Source organism: Bubalus kerabau, chromosome 10, assembly GCF_029407905.1.
Source record: "Bubalus kerabau isolate K-KA32 ecotype Philippines breed swamp buffalo chromosome 10, PCC_UOA_SB_1v2, whole genome shotgun sequence".
In the NCBI taxonomy this organism is placed as follows: domain Eukaryota; kingdom Metazoa; phylum Chordata; class Mammalia; order Artiodactyla; family Bovidae; genus Bubalus; species Bubalus kerabau.
In genome coordinates this window covers 107,944,601-107,965,894 of record NC_073633.1, presented here as the reverse complement: position 1 = coordinate 107,965,894, position 21,294 = coordinate 107,944,601, and the positions used below count along the sequence as shown (strand labels likewise).

The 21,294-nt window shown below is 39.7% G+C and overlaps 1 protein-coding gene across 3 annotated transcripts in view; it reads right to left on the bottom strand.

Moving 5' to 3' along the window:
* Window positions 1–21,294, bottom strand: part of GOLM2 (golgi membrane protein 2) — an 86,064-nt gene that overhangs the window by 10,837 nt on the left and 53,933 nt on the right. For all 3 annotated transcript variants that reach the window (XM_055538936.1, XM_055538938.1, XM_055538939.1), the window contains exons 7-8: window positions 11,341–11,439; window positions 10,229–10,399 (exon numbers count right to left, since the gene is read on the bottom strand). In XM_055538936.1, the coding sequence (XP_055394911.1) occupies window positions 10,229–10,399; window positions 11,341–11,439 (270 nt within the window). The remainder of the gene's footprint in view (window positions 1–10,228; window positions 10,400–11,340; window positions 11,440–21,294) is intronic.

The window sequence follows — 21,294 nt, the reverse complement described above, 5'->3', positions numbered from 1 at the left end:
CGTCAAAGGATAAATGGATAAAGAAGATGTGGTGTATATATAAGATATATACTTAACTATAAAAAAGAAGGGATTTTTGCCATTTGCGACAACATGGATGGACCTGGAAGACATTGTGCTTCGTGAAATAAGTCAGAGAAAGATACATACTCTATGTTATCACTTATATGTGGAATCTAAGAATCAAAACAAACTAAAGAACACAAGAGAACAGAAACAGACTCACAGACACAGAGAACAAATGAGTGGTCACCAGAGGGGAGCGCGGAGGGGAGTACAAGACAGGAGGTTAAGAAGTACGGACTGTTACGTGTACAGTGAATAAGCCACGAGGGGATACTGTCCAACACAGGGAATACAGCCAACGTTTTGTAATAATTTTAAATGGAGTATAAACTGTAAAAATTTTGAATCACCATGTTGTACATGTGAAAATAATATAATACTGTAACAGCTATACAGCAAATAAAAAAAGAGTCAATCAATTTTTCTTTTAACTAAACACAGTTAAAGAACAAATCATACTCATAGGTTTTTGAGGGGAGCAGTTTACAGCAGGAAACTGAAGTAAAGGGGGCTACCAGGAGAGCACAGACAATCATCTTAAATCTATTCCAGAATAGAGCTGGGCAGATACAAAAAACACGTACGCTGATCAAAAGAGAGGGAGAGAAAATAGATGGATATACAAGAGTTAAGAAGGAAAAAAGAGTATCATGAGAAACGACGCTCTTTGTGAGAAAGACAACCTGTCTTCTAATGGAAGTGATGCAAAAAAGAAAAATCTGGTATCTATTATTATCTCTTTCTCTAATGATAAAATAAAAGATGCCAACCTAAGAAGGAAAAAAGAGAGATTTACAGAAAACTATATTTTGTTTTTCTTAATATGTAATATTATGGACAAAATGCCTGGAGCAGTTAACTCATCTTTATGTAATGTGAAACTGCTGTTTTAAATACATAAACATTTTAACCTGGTAGTTACCAAGTGAGTTTCTCAAGGTACACAGTTTCCTCCAAGAAAATATTTTCATTTTTTAATCAGAATTATGAAATAGAGACCAAAAATTAGTCTAAAAGGTTATTGCAAAATATGATTAATTTAACTAATATTATCAAACATGGCATATTAATCAAAGGATTGGTCAACCTGCTCCTATTATAATATTCCAACAGAATAATTCACAAAGTTTCTTCTCTCTTTTTATTTTAAAGGTGTGTGATGTTCTGACTGGCTTGAATTCACTCATAAACTTTTCATACTACAACCGCAGTAACACTCAAGAGATAATAAGAAAATTAACAAGAATGTATGACCACAATAATAATTCATGTTATCATATATACCGTACGATAAACAACGAGAGGGAAAAAAACAGAGTTAAGGACATAAACTCGCTACTTGCCAGTCAAGTGAAAGTGAAAGTGAAGTCGCTCAGTGTGTCTGACTTTTAGCCGCCCCACGGACTGTAGCCCACCAGGCTCCTCTGTCCATGGGATTCTCCAGGCAAGAGTACTGGAGTGGGATGCCACTGCCTTCTCCATATAAATGTATTAATTTGTATAAATATTAATTTGTATAAATTATATAATTATCGGGCAATATACTTACAAAAAGTTATACAAGAAGAAATCAATGTGAGTTAAGAGCTAGAAAGGAAGGTTTCAAAAAAAGAGGCCATCAGGTTTCTCTAGTGTAATGGTTATCATGTTCACCTCGAAAGAGGCAAATACATTATACTGTGACAGAAAGAAAGAAAGGAGCATTCAAATAAGAATGAAGACAGAGTATCAAGAGACAGTAAAGAGACTAATTTGACTGGATTTAAATTAGAAAGTACAGGAAGTTTGGATAAGCAAATTGGGAATAATTATGGAAGACCTGTAAAGTCAGAGATTTTAAGAGGCTTCCTATACCTATCTCATGGTACATTCCAAAGAAAGTCTTGTCTTCAGGACTGGTTCTTGCCTTGATTCTGGGAGATAACTTCTGAGCCCTTGAGCCATGCTATACCAGTTTGATTGGACAAATTTATCCTAACAAAATGATTTATGGTGAATGTTTGTTTTTGCGAGGTGGAAATTTTTTTAAAAAATAACTTACAAAAATCTTAAAAAGTTTCTTTTAAAAATTTTCACTTTATATGTTTACTGCTGACATATAGAAATGCAATTAACTTTTAATCCCATATCTAATAACTTTGCTAAATATATTTATTTAATAATTTACATACTGTTTTTGTATTTTCTACATATAAAATCATCTTAATATTGGCTTATCAGTTTTATTTCTTCCTTTCTCATCTCTGTACAGTTTATTTTCCTTTCTTGTACTTTGTTTTGTTGAGCAGGACCTACTGTGAAAAGCTGGACAGAAGTGACGACTGGTTACCCTCGTCTTCTGGATTTCAGAGGCAAGCTTCTGACAATTCACCCTTAAGTATGATGTTTGTGACAGGATCTTGGCAGATACTCCATCAGGGTAAGGAAATTACCTTCTAATCCTAGTTGGCTTAGAGCTTGCTGTTTTTCACAAATACCTGCTGAATTTCCTTAATACTTTGGCCACCTGATGTGAAGAGCTGACTCATCTGAAAAGACCCTGATGCTGGGAAAGATTGAGGGCAGGAGGAGAAGGGGACGACACAGGATGAGATGGTTGGATGGCATCACCGACTCGATGGAGATGAGTCTGAGTGAACTCTGGGAGTTGGTGATGCACAGGGAGACCTGGCGTGCTTCGATTCATGGGGTCGCAAAGAATCGGACACGACTGAGCCACTGAACTGAAGTGAACTGAACTGAATGGTCTGTTAGGAAACTGTTCACCAAAACCACCCACCGTGGCCAGGCATGGTGATAACAGCTGGCACGAGCAGTCTCACTACCAGAAGGTCCAATAACCGAAGACTAACCGGAAGATTTGGGGAGCGGCCAAGAGAAGGGAGGTGACACCAGTTTGTAATATGTCCTGCCAACCTTCCAGAAACCCTCCTGCTAGAAACCAGCTTGACTGAAAGATGCACGTGCCATCAGGAAAGGCCCTGGATCAGACCAAATATGGCCATGGGCAAGATCATTAGCCAGAAATAACTAGAAAGCTAACAGTACCACCTGAAACCTGAGACTATGAACCACGTGGCACAGCACTTCTCCTGGGCTCCCTTACCCTGCTGCTCTGCTTGAGCTCGTCTTTCCAATAAATCCTTATTTGAATGCTCCTTTCTTTCTTTCTGTCACAGTATAATATATTTGACTCTTTCGAGGTGAACATGATAACCATTACACTAGAGAAACCTGATGGCCTCTTTTTTTGAAACCTTCCTTTCTAGCTCTTAACTCACATTGATTTCCTCTTTTGCCTTGTCAGTACCTGCATCTTCTCAGACCATCTGTTTCCGAGTGCTAGACACAAGCTCAGGCTTCCCAGGTGGTGCCAGTGGTAAAGCTCCTCCCTGCCAAAGCGGGAGACATTAGAGACGCAGGTCTGATCTCTGGGCGGGGAAGATCCCCTGGAGGAGAGCATGGCAACCCACTCCAGTGTTCTTGCCTGGACAGAAGAGCCTGGGGGGTCACAAACAGTCAAGACATGACTGAAGCGACTTACCACAGCACAGCATATTCCAAAGAGATCAAATAATCCACTAGTGGTTAAAAAAAAAAAAAAGTGGAAATTTAGTAGTATATATATGGCCAAATAAGATAGATGATTTTCTGTAAAAGAAATGATTCTCATAAGTCAAGATGGATATGCTTGAATATACACAAATAAAAACCTGCTGTGTTAAATTCAGCTAAGTTGTAGGATACAAGATCAACAAACAAAAATCAGTCATAACTGGAGAACTGTGGAGGAAAGGGAGCCCTTATGCACTCCTGGTAGGAAAGTAAACCAGCGCTACCACTATGGTTTCATAGAGAAAGCATTATGGAGGGTCCTCAAAAATTAAAAAAAAATATCCTATGATCCAGCAATTCCATTTTGGGTATTTATCTGAAGAAAATGAAAACACAAACTTGAAAAGATACATGCACCTCCATGCTACATTAGCATTATTTACAAGAGCCAAGACACGGGGACAACCTAAGTGTCCACGGGTGAATGAATGGATAAAGAGAGTGTGGTATATATGTGTGATGAAGTATTATTCAGCCATAAAGAAGCATGAAATCTTGTCATCTGCAACAACATGACTGAACCCTGATGCCTTTATGCCAAGTGGATCAGTGCTGCTGCTGCTGCTGCTACGTCGCGTCAGTCGTGTCCGCCTCTGTGCGACCCCACAGACGGCAGCCCACCAGGCTCCCCCGCCCCTGGGATTCTCCAGGCAAGAACACTGGAGTGGGTTGCCATTTCCTTCTCCAGTTCACGACAGTGAAAAGTGAAAATGAAGTCGCTCAGTCGTGTCCGACTCTTAGCGACCCCATGGACTGTAGCCCACCAGGCTCCTCCATCCACGGGATTTTCCAGGCAAGAGTAAGTACCACATAATCTCAGTAAGTACCATATATAATCAGTAAGTACCATATAATCTTTCTTCTATGTAGAATCTAAAAAAAAAAGTAAAACAAACAAAAATAAAAATCATAATACAAAAAGAATAGATTGATAGTTGGCAGAGGCTGGGGTGGGGACGTAGGAGAAATGGCTGAAGGCAGGACAAAAGCAAAAACAAAAAATGTATTTGATGTAAAATACTCATAAAATTTTTGAATCATATTCAAAATATTGACTTAAGTATGTTTATATATGTTAATAAGTATGTTTATATACATTAATATATATGACATAGGTATATTTTATAGTATATTTAAAAACAATGATTCATACCTATTATTCTAAAAGAGTGAAAATAAAATAAATTCTAAATCTTTGAAATGAACCCAAATATTAGCATATTTGTAGAAATTTGCATTAAAAATTTTAAAACCAAAAGCCAAAGGAAAAAAAAAATCAGTCATATTTCTATGCATTAACAATAAACAATCTGAAAAGGAAATTAAGAGGAGAACTTGATTTACAGTAACATAAAAAAGAATACAATGCTTAGGAATAAATTTAACCAAGGAGGCACAAGATTTGTCACTGAAAACTACAAAAATTGCTGAAAAAAATTAAGATACCCTAAATTAATGGAAAGACATCCTATCTTCATGGATTAATAGACCTAATATTGTTCAGAAGACAATCCTCCCCAGAGCAATCTACAGATTTCATACAATTCCTATTAAAATCCTAACTCTCTTTAGTAGAAATAAACAAGCAGATCCTAAAATTCAGATGGAATTGTCAGAGATTCCAAAAGTCAGAATAATCTTATAATGAAGGGCAAAGTTGGAAAACTCACACTTCCCAATTTCAGAACTTGCTACAAAGTGACAGTGATCACAAGAGTGTGCTGGCAGCTGGGATCAGTGGGACGGAACTGAAGTCCAGAAGAAACCCACACGTGTCATCAGCTGATTTTTGACAAGAACGCCAAGACTGCTCAATGGAGAAAGACGGTCTCTTCAACAAGTAGTGCTGGGATACCCGTATACAGAGTATACCTGGATCCTTACCTCACACCATATATAAATATTAACTTAAAATACATCAAAAAACCTACATATGAAAGCGGAAACTAGTGCTGTGGTGACCGTTTTGCAATGTGTACAAACGTTGAATCATTATGTTGTACGCCTGAAACTAACAGAATATGGTAAATCAACTGTACCTCAAGTTAGAAAAAAGACCAAAAACTATAAAGTCCTTAGAAGAAAACATGACCTGTGATTTGGCAAAGATTTCTTAGACATGGCACCAAAAGCATGAACCACAAAAGAAAAATAGATGTATTGGACTCCATCAAAATTAGCACCTCGTGCACTGCAGGACTATCAAAGTGTGAAAAGACAAACACTAGAATGGGCAAAAGCATTTGCAGATCATATATCTGATAAAGGATCTAGTATCCAGAATATATCAATAATGCTTAAAACTCAACAGCAACGAAAACAACCCAATTTTAAAATAGGCAAAGGACTTGAATAGACATTTCTCCAAAGAGGGTACATAAATGGCCACCAAATATATGAAAAGATGATCACTGTCACCAGTCACTAGGGAAATGCAAATGAAAGTCCCAGTGAGATACGACTGCACACATGCTAGGACGGCAACAGTGAAAACAACGATAATGGAAGATATTAAGTGCTGACAAGGACGTCGAGAAACTGGCCTCTCGTGCATTGCTGAGGAACTGTAAATGGTGCAGCTGCCGTGGAAAACGGTTTGGCACTTCCTCATAAAGCTCAGCATAGAGTGACTGATAGCCCAGCGATTCTACACCTATGTATATAACAACACTTTGAGAAATGGAAAACAAGTGTTCAACAAAAACTTGTAAATAAATGTTCAGAGCAACACTAGTCACAACAGCCAAAACGTGGGAACAATCCAAATGCCCATCTATGGGTGATGGACAAACAGACTGTATTCATACAACCGAATGACAGCCAGCCGTCAGAGGAATAAAGGTTCACATGACTGAGCCTTGAAAACATTATGCTAAGAAAAACAAGCCAGACAAAAAAGGCTACATACTGCATGATTGCATTTACATGAAATATCCAGGATAGGTGAATCCACAGTCAGAAATAAGGTCAGTCGTTGCCAAGGACGGTGGGTGTCAGCAAATGGGGAGTGACTGTGTAATGGGCGCAGGCTCTCTTCTGTATCAATGAGCACTTTCTGGAACTAGAAAGCAGTCATGATGACTGTACAACTTTACGAACGTACTAAATACCACTGAACTGTGCACTTTGGTGAATTTTCAGATCAGATCAGTTGCTCAGCCGTGTCCGACTCTTTGTGATCCCATGAATCGCAGCACGCCAGGCCTCCCTGTCCATCACCAACTCCCGGAGTTCACTCAGACTCATGTCCATCGAGTCAGTGATGCCATCCAGCCATCTCATCCTCTGTCGTCCCCTTCTCCTGCCCCCAATCCCTCCCAGCATCAGGGTCTTTTCCAATGAGTCAACTCTTCCCATGAGGCGGCCAAAGTACTGGAGTTTCAGCTTTAGCATCATTCCTTCCAAAAAAATCCCAGGGCTGATCTCCTTCAGAATGAACCGGTTGGATCTCCTTGCAGTCCAAGGGACTCTCAAGAGTCTTCTCCAGCACCACAGTTCAAAAGCATCAATTCTTCAGCGCTCAGCTTTCTTCACAGTCCAACTCTCACATCCATACATGACCACTGGAAAAACCATAGCCTTGACTAGACGGACCTTTGTTGGCAAAGTCATGTCTCTGCTTCTGAATATGCTATCTAGGTTGGTCATAACTTTCCTTCCAAGGAGTAAGCATCTTTTAATTTCATGGCTGCAGTCACCATCTGCAGTCATTTTGGAGCCCAGAAAAATAAAGTCTGACACTGTTTCCACTGTTTCCCCATCTATTTCCCATGAAGTGGTGGGACTGGATGTCATGATCTTCGTTTTCTGAATGAAAGCCAACTTTTTCACTCTCCACTTTCACTTTCATCAAGAGGCTTTTTAGTTCCTCTTCATTTTCTGCCATAAGGGTGGTGTCATCTGCATATCTGAGGTCATTGATATTTCTCCCAGCAATCTTGATTCCAGCTTGTGTTTCTTCCAGTCCAGCACTTCTCATGATGTACTCTGCATATAAGTTAAATAAACAGGGTGACAATATACAGCCTTGACGTACTTCTTTTCCTATTTGGAACCAGTCTGTTGTTCCATGTCCAGTTCTAACTGTTGCTTCCTGACCTGCATACAAATTTCTCAAGAGGCAGGTCAGGTGGTCTGGTATTCCCATCTCTTTCAGAATTTCCCACAGTTTATTGTGATCCACACAGTCAAAGGCTTTGGCATAGTCAATAAAGCAGAAATAGATGTTTTTCTCAAACTCTCTTGCTTTTTCCATGATCCAGTGGATATTGGCAATTTGATCTCTGGTTCCTCTGCCTTTTCTAAAACCAGCTTGAATATCAGGAAGTTCACGGTTCACATATTTGTGAAGCCTGGCTTGGAGAATTTTGAGCATTACTTTACTAGCGTGTGAGATGAGTGCAATTGTGTGGTAGTTGGAGCATTCTTTGCCATTGCCTTTCTTTGGGACTGGAATGAAAACTGACCTTTTCCAGTCCTGTGGCCACTGCTGAGTTTTCCAAATTTGCTGGCATATTGAGTGCAGCACTTTCACAGCGTCATCTTTCAGGATTTGGAATAGCTCAACTGGAATTCCATCATCTCCACTAGCTTTGTTTGTAGTGATGCTTCCTAAGGCCCACTTGACTTCACATTCCAGGATGTCTGGCTCTAGGTCAGTGAGCACACCATCGTGATTACCTGGGTAAACATCTCTAGTGACACTGTGAAACTGTTCTAGAGAACAATCTGGCAATTTGTAACAGGAGCTATAAAGTTAGTCAAGTACTTTGCAGATTCAGTCAGGAGATTATACTTATAAAACAACACTCAGAGTAGAAGCAGGAAATAATTTGAAATAAAAGATAATCATAGTCATGACTGCTAACGTAAGACACTATGAAATAATTTAAACAATCAATTAAAGAGCAGAGCTAGATGAACTATTATTATTACCTAAATACAATGGAATATATGTATATATCTTTATGTGTGTGTGTATGTGTATATATATATTTTAATGACAACTACATAGCCATTTAATAAGTTAAAACGCATGTAAGAAATAATGTCAAAGTAAATCACAAAACAGTGCTCACACTGATTTCAACTCTCTCTGTATATATTGAAAAGAATTCAGAATAAGATTTTAAAACTCTTTTAAAAAGAAATTGTAGGGAATTCCCTGGCAGTCCAGAGGTTAAGACTCTGTGCTTCCACTGCAGGGGGCATGGGATGGGCATGGGTTTGATCCCTGGTCGGCGAACTAGGAACCTGCATGCCACATAACATGGCCAAGAAAAAAACTTGTAGAAAGTAGTAATTTTCCAGTCACATCTACCCAAAGACTGGTTGGGAGGTAAGAGAGTGATAACAATTTTTACAGAATAAACTATAAGTAGAAGAAAATCTTAAGTGATCAAATTAAGATATTTTATCTTAGTAAGATTCTGACCTTACCATACACATCTTTTTGTTGAGCTAAAAAGTTTTGAAGCCAATCCTCCAACAAGATTTGAAGGAAATATTTTTTCACTGTATTTAAAATATTAGCCATATCCTTGTAAACAAAAACATTTTTTACATAATATTTCAGTCAAGATACATGGATAGGCTTTAAAACATCAAGGAAGGAAAATCAATTAAGTGTAGATAAACTATATGTTCATATAGATGCAGAAATATGAATAATTGTCATAAGACCAATTTTAAAATGTAACACTGTGCAGATCTCACCATACAAACAACCCGTGTACAAGTAAACGCCTACACACTGCTCTGAAGAGCTGTTGCCATGGAAACCATCCTTAAAAGTAAACAAAAGCAAACTGGAGCTCTCGGACATTCTGTCCATTCAGAAGTTGAAGGGAGGAAGGTTTAAACAGCAGAGGCAGTGAAAAGTACAGTTTAAGAGAGCTGGCCAGTTCCTAATTCTGTCAACTACCAAAATGTTTTCTTCTACAACTTGAAAATCTACCAATTAGAGAATTATGCAAATAAACAGGTATTTTCCACTTATCATAATCACTATCTCTGAAACAATTAAGCAGTCAAACCTTATTACCCAGTACTATGAATCTGTTCCATTTTTTTTTCAATTCCCTCCTAAAACCTAAATGAAGCAAATCGCAACTGGAAGGAATGGAAAAGCAAGCAGCATTGAGCCTTCTACCACACAGTCTTTATTACTTCCAGAACCCATTTTTCAAATCTCGATCTTCCCTCTCTTCTAATCAAAGTTTCATTTACTAGCTTAACAAAATATTATCTTTTCTCACTTCTCAAAAAATTTGCACATTCGTAAGAACTGAAAGCATTTTAAAAAATCAACTCACCTAAATTTATTTTTAATGGAGAACAAAAGAAGCTTTTGAATGTGTTCTTTAGAATATGTAAAACCTACTTTTCTTTAAAATTTTACCACCATTATACTTTCTCTTTATATGTGTAAAACTTTACTATACGTTCATTTGTTAGAGATTATAATAATGAAGATGCAAATTGAGCCTTGTAAATAAATATATTTAAAGAAATCTTTTCAGCATAATACTTATCAACTGATTCTTACTTTGCTTCAATTTATGGAAATCACCAGCTCGATCCTTGGTAGCCTGCTTTAGAACTTCTGCTTGAATTCTGGGTTCACTCTCCAAGTTAGGGCCTGGAATTAAACGCTGAAGAGGATTGGAAGGATTCTGTTTTGAAGTTCTAGAGTTTCCATTGTGGTTTATATGAGAATCTAAGGCAAAAATAATCAAATTAAGGTCATATTTTGCATAAAAGTTTCATAAGACCTACTTGAGAAAAGTAAGACACTGTTATCTGATACTGGGTTAGCAGGTAGCTTTTTTTTTTTTAAGCTTTATTTTATTTCTTTAATCAAAGCTTATAACCAATGTGATTTTAGTTGTGTGATGTTTACTGACCATTCCCAGGTAGATATCTTAAGTGCTGATTATAAACTCATTCGCCAACTGTATACGTTGTTTCTCAGTCACTCACTCTCTGAGACCTCAGGGACCAATGGAAAGGCAGCGATATCTGTATCTTCCCTCCAAATTCCAAATCGCTGTCAGAAATCTCCAAAATCCATAAGGCTTTTAGAATTTCTATTCTCAACGCCATTCTCATCTACACAGTGACACAACTCCTGATTCTTATTAGCATCTCCTGGATATATCTTCTCTTTCCTTCACTTCTCTTTTTAACTCATCAAATAATTGATTTAGATCTTTATTACAATGAATTTTATTCATATCAATTCTCATTTTAGGGGAACATTCCTATAAAACTGAGTAAGTATTCAGTAGAAAACAAATAGAAAAGTAGAGAGCAGGGAGCGGAATATAGATGGATCTCTTAACTTTTAGAAGGCCTCTGGGAGATACACTTGAACACATTCTGAAGAAGGTAAATACATACACACCAGTAGTACTGAAAGGGAAGGTAGTCCAGAGTGGCACAACAAATAATTCTTCTGCTCTTAATAGTCCATTAGACAAAGTTAATTTTATAATGATTTCTCCCTGAGCTTTTATCAGTCATTTGACAATACATAATGTTAACTAGAAGAATGAATGATACTTCACTGTGCTCCTGAATGACGTTTTATTCCCTATATAACAATATGTAACCAGTACACTGATTTTCAAATGGAATTTTAAGAATAAGACTTCATACCTGGAACCATATTTGGGGAGAGAGGTTGTCCAGTTGGAAGATGGGAGATTACTTGATGACTTTCATATTGAGAAAAGGAAACAGGGGGTTTCTTTAAAGCTAAAAGAAAAAAAAAAGAGAGATCCATATTATTCCCAGTAATATTATGGTTTATAAAACCAACCACCATGAATCTATTTACACTGCATTAATCCTATGATGCTTATTCTAATTTTGTAATCCTTATAGTTGGTATATTAACAATTTATGGTTACTAATTGGAATATTGTACCATCCATAACAGATTTTGGTGATCAATAAATCTAACCAGAATACAAGACAGGAATTCTGTCTTGTTCACCACTACATTCTCAATACCTAGAATAGTGCCTGGCATATAACAGGAGCTCAATTAAAATTTGATGAATGAATAAATAAATGAGTCTCTCCAGATACAGTGAAAACTTGTTGGGATTCTCTTCTCCTGTAAGAAATGAAGGCAACAGGCAAACAGGTTAATTTTCACTCATTGCACCACAACCTTGGGCAGCTTAACGTGACAGAAAGGCAGAGAACAAGATGAAAACTACAGAGAAGGGAAACAGATAAAGAGGGGAGAACTGAAAGTCATCTATGAACGCCCAGACGTTCAAGCTGGACTTAGAAAAGGCAGAGGAACCAGAGACCAAATTGCCAACATCTGTTGGATCATTGAGAAAGCAAGAGAGTTCCAAAAACACCAGCTACTTCTGCTTATTGACTACACCAAAGCCTTTGACTGTGTAGATCACAATAAAGTGTGGAAAATTCTGAAAGAGATGGGAATACCAGACCACCTGACCTGCCTCCTGAGAAAGCTGTATGCAGTTCAAGAAGCAACAGTTAGAACTGGACATGGAACAACAGACTGGTTCCAAATTGGGAAAGGAGTACGTCAAGGCTGTATATTGTCACCCTGCTTATTTAACTTATATGCTGAGTACATCATGTGAAATGCTGGGCTGCATGAAGCACAAGCTGGAATCAAGACTGTTGGGAGAAATATCAATAACCTCAGATATGCAGATGACACCACCCTTATAGCAGAAAGCAAAGAAATAGAGCCTCTTGACGAAAGTGAAAGAGGAGAGTGAAAAAGTTGGCTTAAAACTCAACATTCAGAAAACTAAGATCATGGCATCTGGTCCCATCACTTGATGGAAAACAGATGGGGAAACAGTGGAAACAGTGACAGACTTTATTTTCTTGGGCTCCAAAATCACTGCAGATGGTGACTGCAGCCATGAAATTAAAAGACGCTTACTCCTTGGAAGGAAAGTTATGACCAAGCTAGACAGCATATTAAAAAGCAGAGACATTACTTTGCCGACAAAGGTCTGTCTAGTCAAAGCTATGGTTTTTCCAGTAGTCATGTATGGATGTGAGAGTTAGACCATAAAGAAGGCTGCGTGCCGAAGAATTGATGCTTTTGAACTGTGGTGTTGGAGAAGACTCTTAAAAGTCCCTTGGATTGCAAGGAGATCAAACCAGTCAATCCTAAAGGAAATCAGTCCTGAATGTTTATTGGAGGAACTGATGTTGAAGCCAAAACTCCAATACTTTGGCCACCTGATGCAAAGAACTGACTCATTGGAAAAGACACTGATGCTGGGAAAGACTGAAGGTGGGAAGAGAAGGGGACGACAGAGGATGAGATGGTTGGATGGCATCACCAACTCAATGGTCATGAGTTTGGGTAAACTCCGGGAGCTGGTGATGGACACGGAGTCCTGGCATGCTGTAGTCCATGGGATCGCAAAGAGTCGGACACAACTGAGAGACTGAACTGAACTGATCTATAAGATACAGTTATGGCCCATTTTATTCTTCTAAAACTTTGGTGTGGCAGATATGATGCTTCGTGACCCTATTTCATTATATTTTTCCTAGGCATAGAGGAAGATTAGCCTTCCTTATGGTTACGGGCCATGAAACTGGGTTCCAGTCATGATAATGTAAGTGAAATTGAATGTGCCTCTTCTAAGTGTGCCAATAAAATCTCCTGTGTAAATCAACTACAATCTCTCTTCCCTTCTGCCACAAATTCGGAGGCCACCTATGAAAATGGTGGCATCAAATAATGTAAGGAGACATAGCTTGGAGGAGAGCTGCAACGAGAGTCATCCAACCTGCATCAGACTGCAAAGTGAGCATTTACATAAACAAAACTTTACTGCTTTAAGCAACTGCAATTTGGACATTATTTGTTAATACACCACAGCCTTGTCAATCCCATCTAGTATGCTTGGGTTATTTTTATAATCCTCAAAGTTTGTTTCAGTGACTATATTTCATCATGTTTTTCATTATTTATTGTGTATTTATTATTATATAGATTTCCAAATTTAAAGGCCCAAGAAGCTTAAAATGCACCCTAATACAGCAACCCATTCAAAGTTACAGAAAGCTGAGGTTTTCTGTATCTCACTGGGTGCCCTTTCCTTGTTCGTATTCCCAGCTGCAATGCTCAACACCCACATCTGTACATAAGGCAACTGAGCAGCCGACATCTTTAAAGAGCAGTACTTTGAAGGCCTAACAACACAATTTTGACTTGCTAACTGCTTCTGAGGACACTAAGCATCTAGTAGATATACTGGAAGGAGGAGTCAGTCACAATCTACAAATTTGTTGATCACTGTTGGACCCTAGCTGGCCTCAGTACTATATAAACCAAAAGACAAAAGAGGGTACTTTCAAGATTAAACAAGAAGTGATCATACATGTTACATGTTCTTAGGTTATGTAATAATCCCTCCTGCTCAAGAACAAGCTGACTATTTGGAGGAGAAACTATGCAAATTTAGATAGCTAGAAAGAGCTGGATTACAAAGAGCCTTTACATATGGATTTGATACCTGGTTGGGCAACTATGCGGTGCAGCGCAGCCCAAAAACAAGACCCAACCTTTATACACCGTCCCCATCCGGAAGTGTTCAGAACCTATAGACAGGCGTACCTGCTGCTGCTGCCAGCTCACCCCCACACCACTGCAATAAAGCGACTACAGCAATAAAGCGAGTCACATGCATTGTTTTGGTTTCGTAGGACGTATAAAAGGTATGTTTACATGATACAGTAGTCTATTAAGTGGACAGTTGTGTTATGTCTAAAAAATCAATGTACACACCTTAATTTTATTTATTTTTGTTGGCATTTTATTTTTTTTAATTTTTTAAAAAAATTTATTTATTTACACACCTTAATTTTAAAACACTTCATTGCTAAAAAACATTAACCGTTATCTGAGCCTTGAGCAAGTTGTAATCTTTTTGCTGGTACAGGGTTTGAAATATTGCAAGAGGTAGCAAAATGCAACACAGAGACATGAAGTGAGCAAATGCTGCTGGGAAAATGGCACTCACAGATTTGCTTGACACAGGGTTGCCACAAACGTTCAATTTGTAAAAAACACAATCTGTGAAGTGCAATAAAGCTAAGCACGCTAAAACATGGTTTGTCTGTACTAGAAACCACACAGTCATCCCTCGGTATCCGTGGGGGACTAGCTCAGGACACCCCTACCCCACACTCAAGTCCCTGAGTTCTCTTTATCCACGGCCCTCTCTCGGAGGGTTCACACGACCAGAGTGTAGACAGCACACAACCCGGGGCAGGGTGGCTCCATCGGCGAGGAGTCCGAGGACACAACTGTGGTCCTATGGAGCCTTGTAAGTGTGACGCGAATACTACATTTCCACAAAAGTTCAGAAAAGTAGAGAAGCAGGAAGAGATGTAAAATGAGCTGCAATTCCCCCACTTAAAGATAAGCACTGCTACCCTTTCAAGATTATCTGTTTTGTTTTTTCCTGTCCATTACACAATATATCTTAAAACTATGATACTATCATGTATACTATTTTATAATCTGGTTGTTTAATATTTTATACATATTTTTCTGTGCCATCTCAATTTCTTCTATAACATTCCTAAATGGTATCATAGTACTGAATCAAAACTTCCAACGTCACAGGTTTGACTTGAAAGGTCTGGGTCAAGGGCTGCCCCAGTACGTCACAGCGCCAGCTGCATCGGTAAGCTAACTGGTGGACAGACTTTTTACTACTGAGGAAAAAGTAATGTCGTTCTGTAAATACTTTGGGTTCTATGCTTTTGCTTTGACTTTTTTTACTCTCCTAGAAAAGTTCCTTCAAAAAAAAAAAATTCTAGTCTTGCTTTTTTTAGGGGAAAGGTGATTTATTCACACCCAAGACAAGATAGAGGCTTTCCCAGGAGCCAGAACTAATAGCTACAGTTAGTGGAACCAAAAAAAAAGTGAAGATCCAAAAAATTACTAGTGGACCTGGACCACTAATCTTGCTCTGCAGTTTTGTATATAGTTCTTCAGATATTTTTTCTACACATATACAAGTATCTAATTTTAATCACAAAAATGAGATTCTATTGTACTTGCTCCCTTGTAACCTGCTTTTTTTCATGAAAAAAAAAAAAAATCATAGCTATATTGGGAATTCCCTGGCAGCCCAGTAGCCAGGACTCCACGCTTTCACTGCCGAGGGCCCAGGTTCAATCCCTGGTTGGGGAACTAAGATCCCACAAGCTACACAGTATGGCCAAAAACAATCATAGTTATATGTTAATTAAAACTAGTCAACATCATTTTTTTTAGGACTATATACCAAATTTTATGGATAGAACACATTTAATGACCTAATAAGCTTATCTGAAACATTTATATGGTTTTAAATTTATCATGATAAATAATTTTATGGTGAGCATTCTTGTATTTTATGGTGAGCATTCTTGGAACTAGATAGAGTAAATTCTTAGCTTCCCTGGTGGCTCAGAGGATAAAGCGTCTGCCTGCAATACAGGAGACCCAGGTTCAATCCCTGGATTGGGAAGATCCCCTGGAGAAGGAAATGGCAACCCACTCTGGTATTCTTGATTGGAAAATCCCACGGATGGAGCAGCCTGGTGGGCTGTGGTCCATGGGGTCACAAAGAGTCGGACGCGACTGAGTGAGCTCACCCCACTAGGCACTAGTGATGCCTATGTGCACTTCTTTAAAAATAAGAAAAACTAAATAAATGTGAGCTTGAAACAAATGTAAGCTGAAGTATGGGGAAAAAATCAGACACGGAAAGACTGAAAAGAATTACATACAATACTAAGGTTATTTGTACATTACGATCCTTGGAGAAGGGAACGGCTACCCACTCCAGTATTCTGGCCTGGAGAATTCCACGGACTGTGTGGTATGGGGTTGCAGAGTCAGACACGACTGAGCAACTTTTACTTCACCTCATATATGACGATACATTTTACCCAGGACCTCTCCACAGGGGACCACTAGGAGCCGGGGGGGTACAGAAGGCACAGAGCACTCCTGCCGCCAGGCAATGTCATTACCACACTGCTAGATGCACATCGCTGAGAAAGCCGCTATCAAGGAAAATTCCCAAGGATAAACAGAAAGCAAAGAGGAACTGAACAGCCTCTTGATGAAAGTGAAAGACGAGAGTGGAAAAAGTTGGCTTAATACTCAGCATTCAAAGAGCTAAGATCATGGCACCCAGTCCCTTCACTTCATGGCAAAGAGGAGGAAACAGTGGAAATGGCGACTGACTATTTCTGGGCTCCAAAGTCACTGCAGACGGTGACGGCAGCCATGGAGCTAAGACGCTGCTCCTTGGAAGGGAAGCTATGACCAACCTACACAGCATATTCAAAAGCACAGACATTACTCTGCCCACAAAGGTCCGTCTAGTCAAAGCTATGGTTTTTCCAGTAGTCACGTATGGATGTGAAAGTTGGACTATAAAGAAGACTGAGCACCAAAGAATTGATGCTTTTGAACTGTGGTGTTGGAAAAGACTCTCGAGAGTCCCTTGGACTGCAGGGAGATCAAACCAGTCCATCCTAAAGGAAATCAGTCCTGGGTGTTTATTGGAGGGACTGATGCTGAGGCTGAAGTTCTAATATTTTGACCACCTGATTTGAAGAGCTGACTCACTGCAAAAGACCCTGATGCTGGGAAGTACTGAAGGCAGGAGGAGAAGGGGACAACAGAGGATGAGATGGTTGGATGGCATCACCGACTCAATGGAGATGAGTTTAAGCAAACTCCAGGAGATGGTGAAGGGAGGGGAGCCTGGTATGCTGCAGTCCATGGGGTCACAAAGAGTCAGACATGACTGAGTGACTGAACAACATAAAAATGATAAAACTTGTTTAACCGTAAAGACAGGATACAAAGCCCCTAGAGCAGATAGCTTTTATCCTACCACTATGATACTGGGTTTTGTACTTTTTTTAATAAAGGAGAGCTATTGATTTGGAAATTTAATCATTCAACAATAGTTATTAAGTGTCTACTATATGCAGGGTTTCCCTGGTGGTTCAGTGGTAGAGAATCCCCCTACCAATGCAGAAGATGCAGGTTCAATCCCTGGGTTAGGAAGATCCCCTGGAGAAGGAAATGGCAACCCACTTCAGTATTCTTGCCTGGGAAATCCCATGGACAGAGGACCCTGGATGGCTACAGTCCATGGGGTTGTAGAAGAGTTGGAATGACTTAGCGGTGGACAAAACAGACCAAGTTATAAAACAACAAATGAATTAATAAGTATCTATAGCATATAATGCAAATGTCAGAGTAAAAATGTTAATCATGAAGTAAAATAGGGACATGTGATAAAGGGATATGTAATGACGACCCTATATGCAAGGCAGCAAAAGACACACAGATGCAAAGAACAGACTTCTGGACTCTGTGAGAGACGGCGAGGGTGCGATGATCTGAGAGAAAGCACTGAAACATGTATATTACCATGTGCAAAATCGATGACCAGTGCAAGTTCTGTGCCTGAAGCAGGACACTCAAAGCCGGCGCTCTGGACAACCCAGTGAGACGGGGTGCGGAGGGGCGGGAGGAGGCGTTCAGGACGGGGGACCCGTGCACCTGTGGGTGATTCACATCAACGTACGACCAAAACCACCACAATGCGGTAAAGTAATTAGCCTCCAATTAAAATAAATTCATTAATTTTTTAAAAAAAGGGTAGTGGATGTTCTATTTTAGATGCTTGGTCAGGGGAGGCATTTCTGAAGAGCTCTTTGGGCAGAGGTGGGAGTGAAATGTGAAGACTATCTCAGGCAGAGACCAGCAAGTACAGAGGTCCTGAGACAGAAGCATGTGCAGCAGCTCTGAGGAAACGCAGGGAAAGCCCTGAGAGGAAAGCACAGCAACGAAGGCAGAGAGGAGAGCAGGGCCCGCATCCGAGCCCAGAACAGTAAACAAACGTCAGATAGGGGAGCAGGGGGCTGAGGGCTGGGATGAAACTGGCAATTTCAAAGGAAGCAACAGCAGCACTACTTATGACAAGAGCAGCTCCCACTTTCTGAAAGCTTAGTGTGAACCAGGCTCTAACCTCATGTCGCTCTCGGAGCCACGTGAGGCAGGTAGTGCCTTTCACAGATGAGGGACGGAAACTCAGGACAGCAGAGATGAGACACACCTCCTACTTGACTTAAAAATTCAAAGCAGTCATTTCTGGAGAACCTGGCTGATAAGCTTACCAAGTAAGTAAGTGAAGTCACTCAGTCGTGTCCAACTCTTTGCGACCCCATGGACTGTAGCCCACCAGGCTTCTCTGTCCATGGGGTTCTCCAGGCAAGAATCCTGGAGTGAGTTGCCATTTCCTTCTCCAGGGGATCTTCCCGACCCAGGGATCGAACCCAGGTCTCCCGCATTGCAGGCAGACACTTTAACCTCTGAGCCACCAGGGAAGCCCAAATAGGAATAGGAAAAAAAAAAATTAACAGGAAGTTTAGGGTTAATCCTCCTCGACTTCTCTGCTAGCTCTCAGCTGCAGCCTCTACTCGGAGAGTCAACAAGAAACTGGCTTTGCTTTCCACTCTCATTTTCTTATTTCAACGGCAGAGCAACAGTCGTTCTCGTCTCCTGACTGACAGGCTTCACAGGCCAGTGCCTATGACCCCGCAGAAGGAAGGGCACTGGGAAGCAGCGGGGCTCAGCTCTAGTAACGCACAGTTCTACAGCTATCACCCTGACACGGGCGTCCAGCGGGCTCAGGGGTAGAGAATCTGCCTAACAGTGCAGAAGACGCGAGCTGGATGCCTGGGTTGGGAAGATCCCCTGGAGAAGGAAATGGCAACCCGCTCCAGGATTCTTGCCTGGGAAATCCCATGGACAGAAGAGCCTGGTGGGCTACAGTCCATGGAGTTGCAAAAGAGTTGGACATGACTTAGCAACTAATACAACAACCCTGAATATACTGAATACAGGGATGGTACCCAGGAAGTCATATCTATTAATAGTTCCAAAGGTGGTTCTGTTGCACAACTAAGAGAATAAAAGACAGCATAAAAAGTATGGGCTCTGGAGTTAGACCAGGGTTCAAATCATGGCTCTATAATTTATTAACTGTAAGACTCAAGTGCCTAGTTTCTTAAAGCTTGAGGTTTCATCTGAAAAAAAGGAATAATGCTATTTGCCCTACATGATTAAAGTGAAGGATAAGTCAGAATATTTGCTAGTATATCATGACAGATGCCTAGAAAACAGTAGGTGTTCAACATATACTAAGTATTTAGAATTGTCAAAGTTAAGCTTTATCATTAAAATGAAAAAAGAATTCGAGATTGAGGTTGAAGGAAACAAAAACATTTAAATGTAAAACTATCAGCCCTAACCAAATTATTGACCTGCTGATTAGATAGCTTGCTTACACTTAGGAATCCTGATGAATGTTTACTTACAGTAATGTTTTTGGAACTTCATGAAACTCTGATCAATAATTACCCATTAAAATAGTAATTCTGAAGCATGAACATTAAATACAAAACACTGATGTAACATCCTTATCTTGTTCTGTGTACATGAACAGATATAACATGCCTGTAACTGCTCAAATATTGGCCACTGAGGCCATCTCAGCCCTCTAAGAAACATACGTACATGTCTACAGAGACTAATAAAATGATGTTCTCATATGGCTCTGTAGACCTGGCCTATGAACTGAAATTCTTTCACACTGAAAAATCCATTTATACAATTTTAAAAAGTAATATGAATTTCAATCTCAAAAACGACAGAATGATCTCTGTTCGTTTCCAAGGCAAATCATTCAATATCACTGTAATCCAAGTCTATGCCCCGACCAGTAACGCTGAAGAAGCTGAAGTTGAACAGCTCTATGAAGACCTACAAGACTTTTTAGAAATAACACCCAAAAAAGATGTCCTTTTCATTACAGGGGACTGGAGTGCAAAAGTAGGAAGTCAAGAAACACCTGGAGTAACAGGCAAATTTGGCCTTGGACTACAGAATGAAGCAGGGCAAAGACTAATAGAGTTCTGCCAAGAGAATGCACTGGTCATAGCAAGCACCCTCTTCCAACAACACAAGAGAAGACTCTACACATGGACATCACCAGATGGTAAACACCAAAATCAGATTGATTACAGTCAGACAAAGATGGAGAAGCTCTATACAGTCAGCAAAAACAAGACCAGGAGCTGACTGTGGCTCAGATCATATACTCCTTATCGCCAAATTCAGACTTTAACTGAAGAAAGTAGCAAAAACCACTAGACCATTCAGGTATGACCTAAATCAAATCCCTTATGACTATACAGTGGAAGTGATAAATAGATTTAAGGGGCTAGATCTAACAGACAGAGTGCCTGATGAACTATGGATGGAGGTTCATGACATTGTACAGGAGACAAGGATCAAGACCAGTCCCATGAAAAATAGATGCAAAAAGCAAAATGGCTGTCTGAGGAAGCCTTACAAATAGCTGTGAAAAGAAGAAAAGCAAAAAGCAAAGGAGAAAAGGAAAGATATACCCATTTGAATGCAGAGTTCCAAAGAATAGCAAGGAGAGATAAGAAAGCCTTCCTCAGCGATCAGTGCAAAGAAATAGAGGAAAATAACAGAATGGGAAA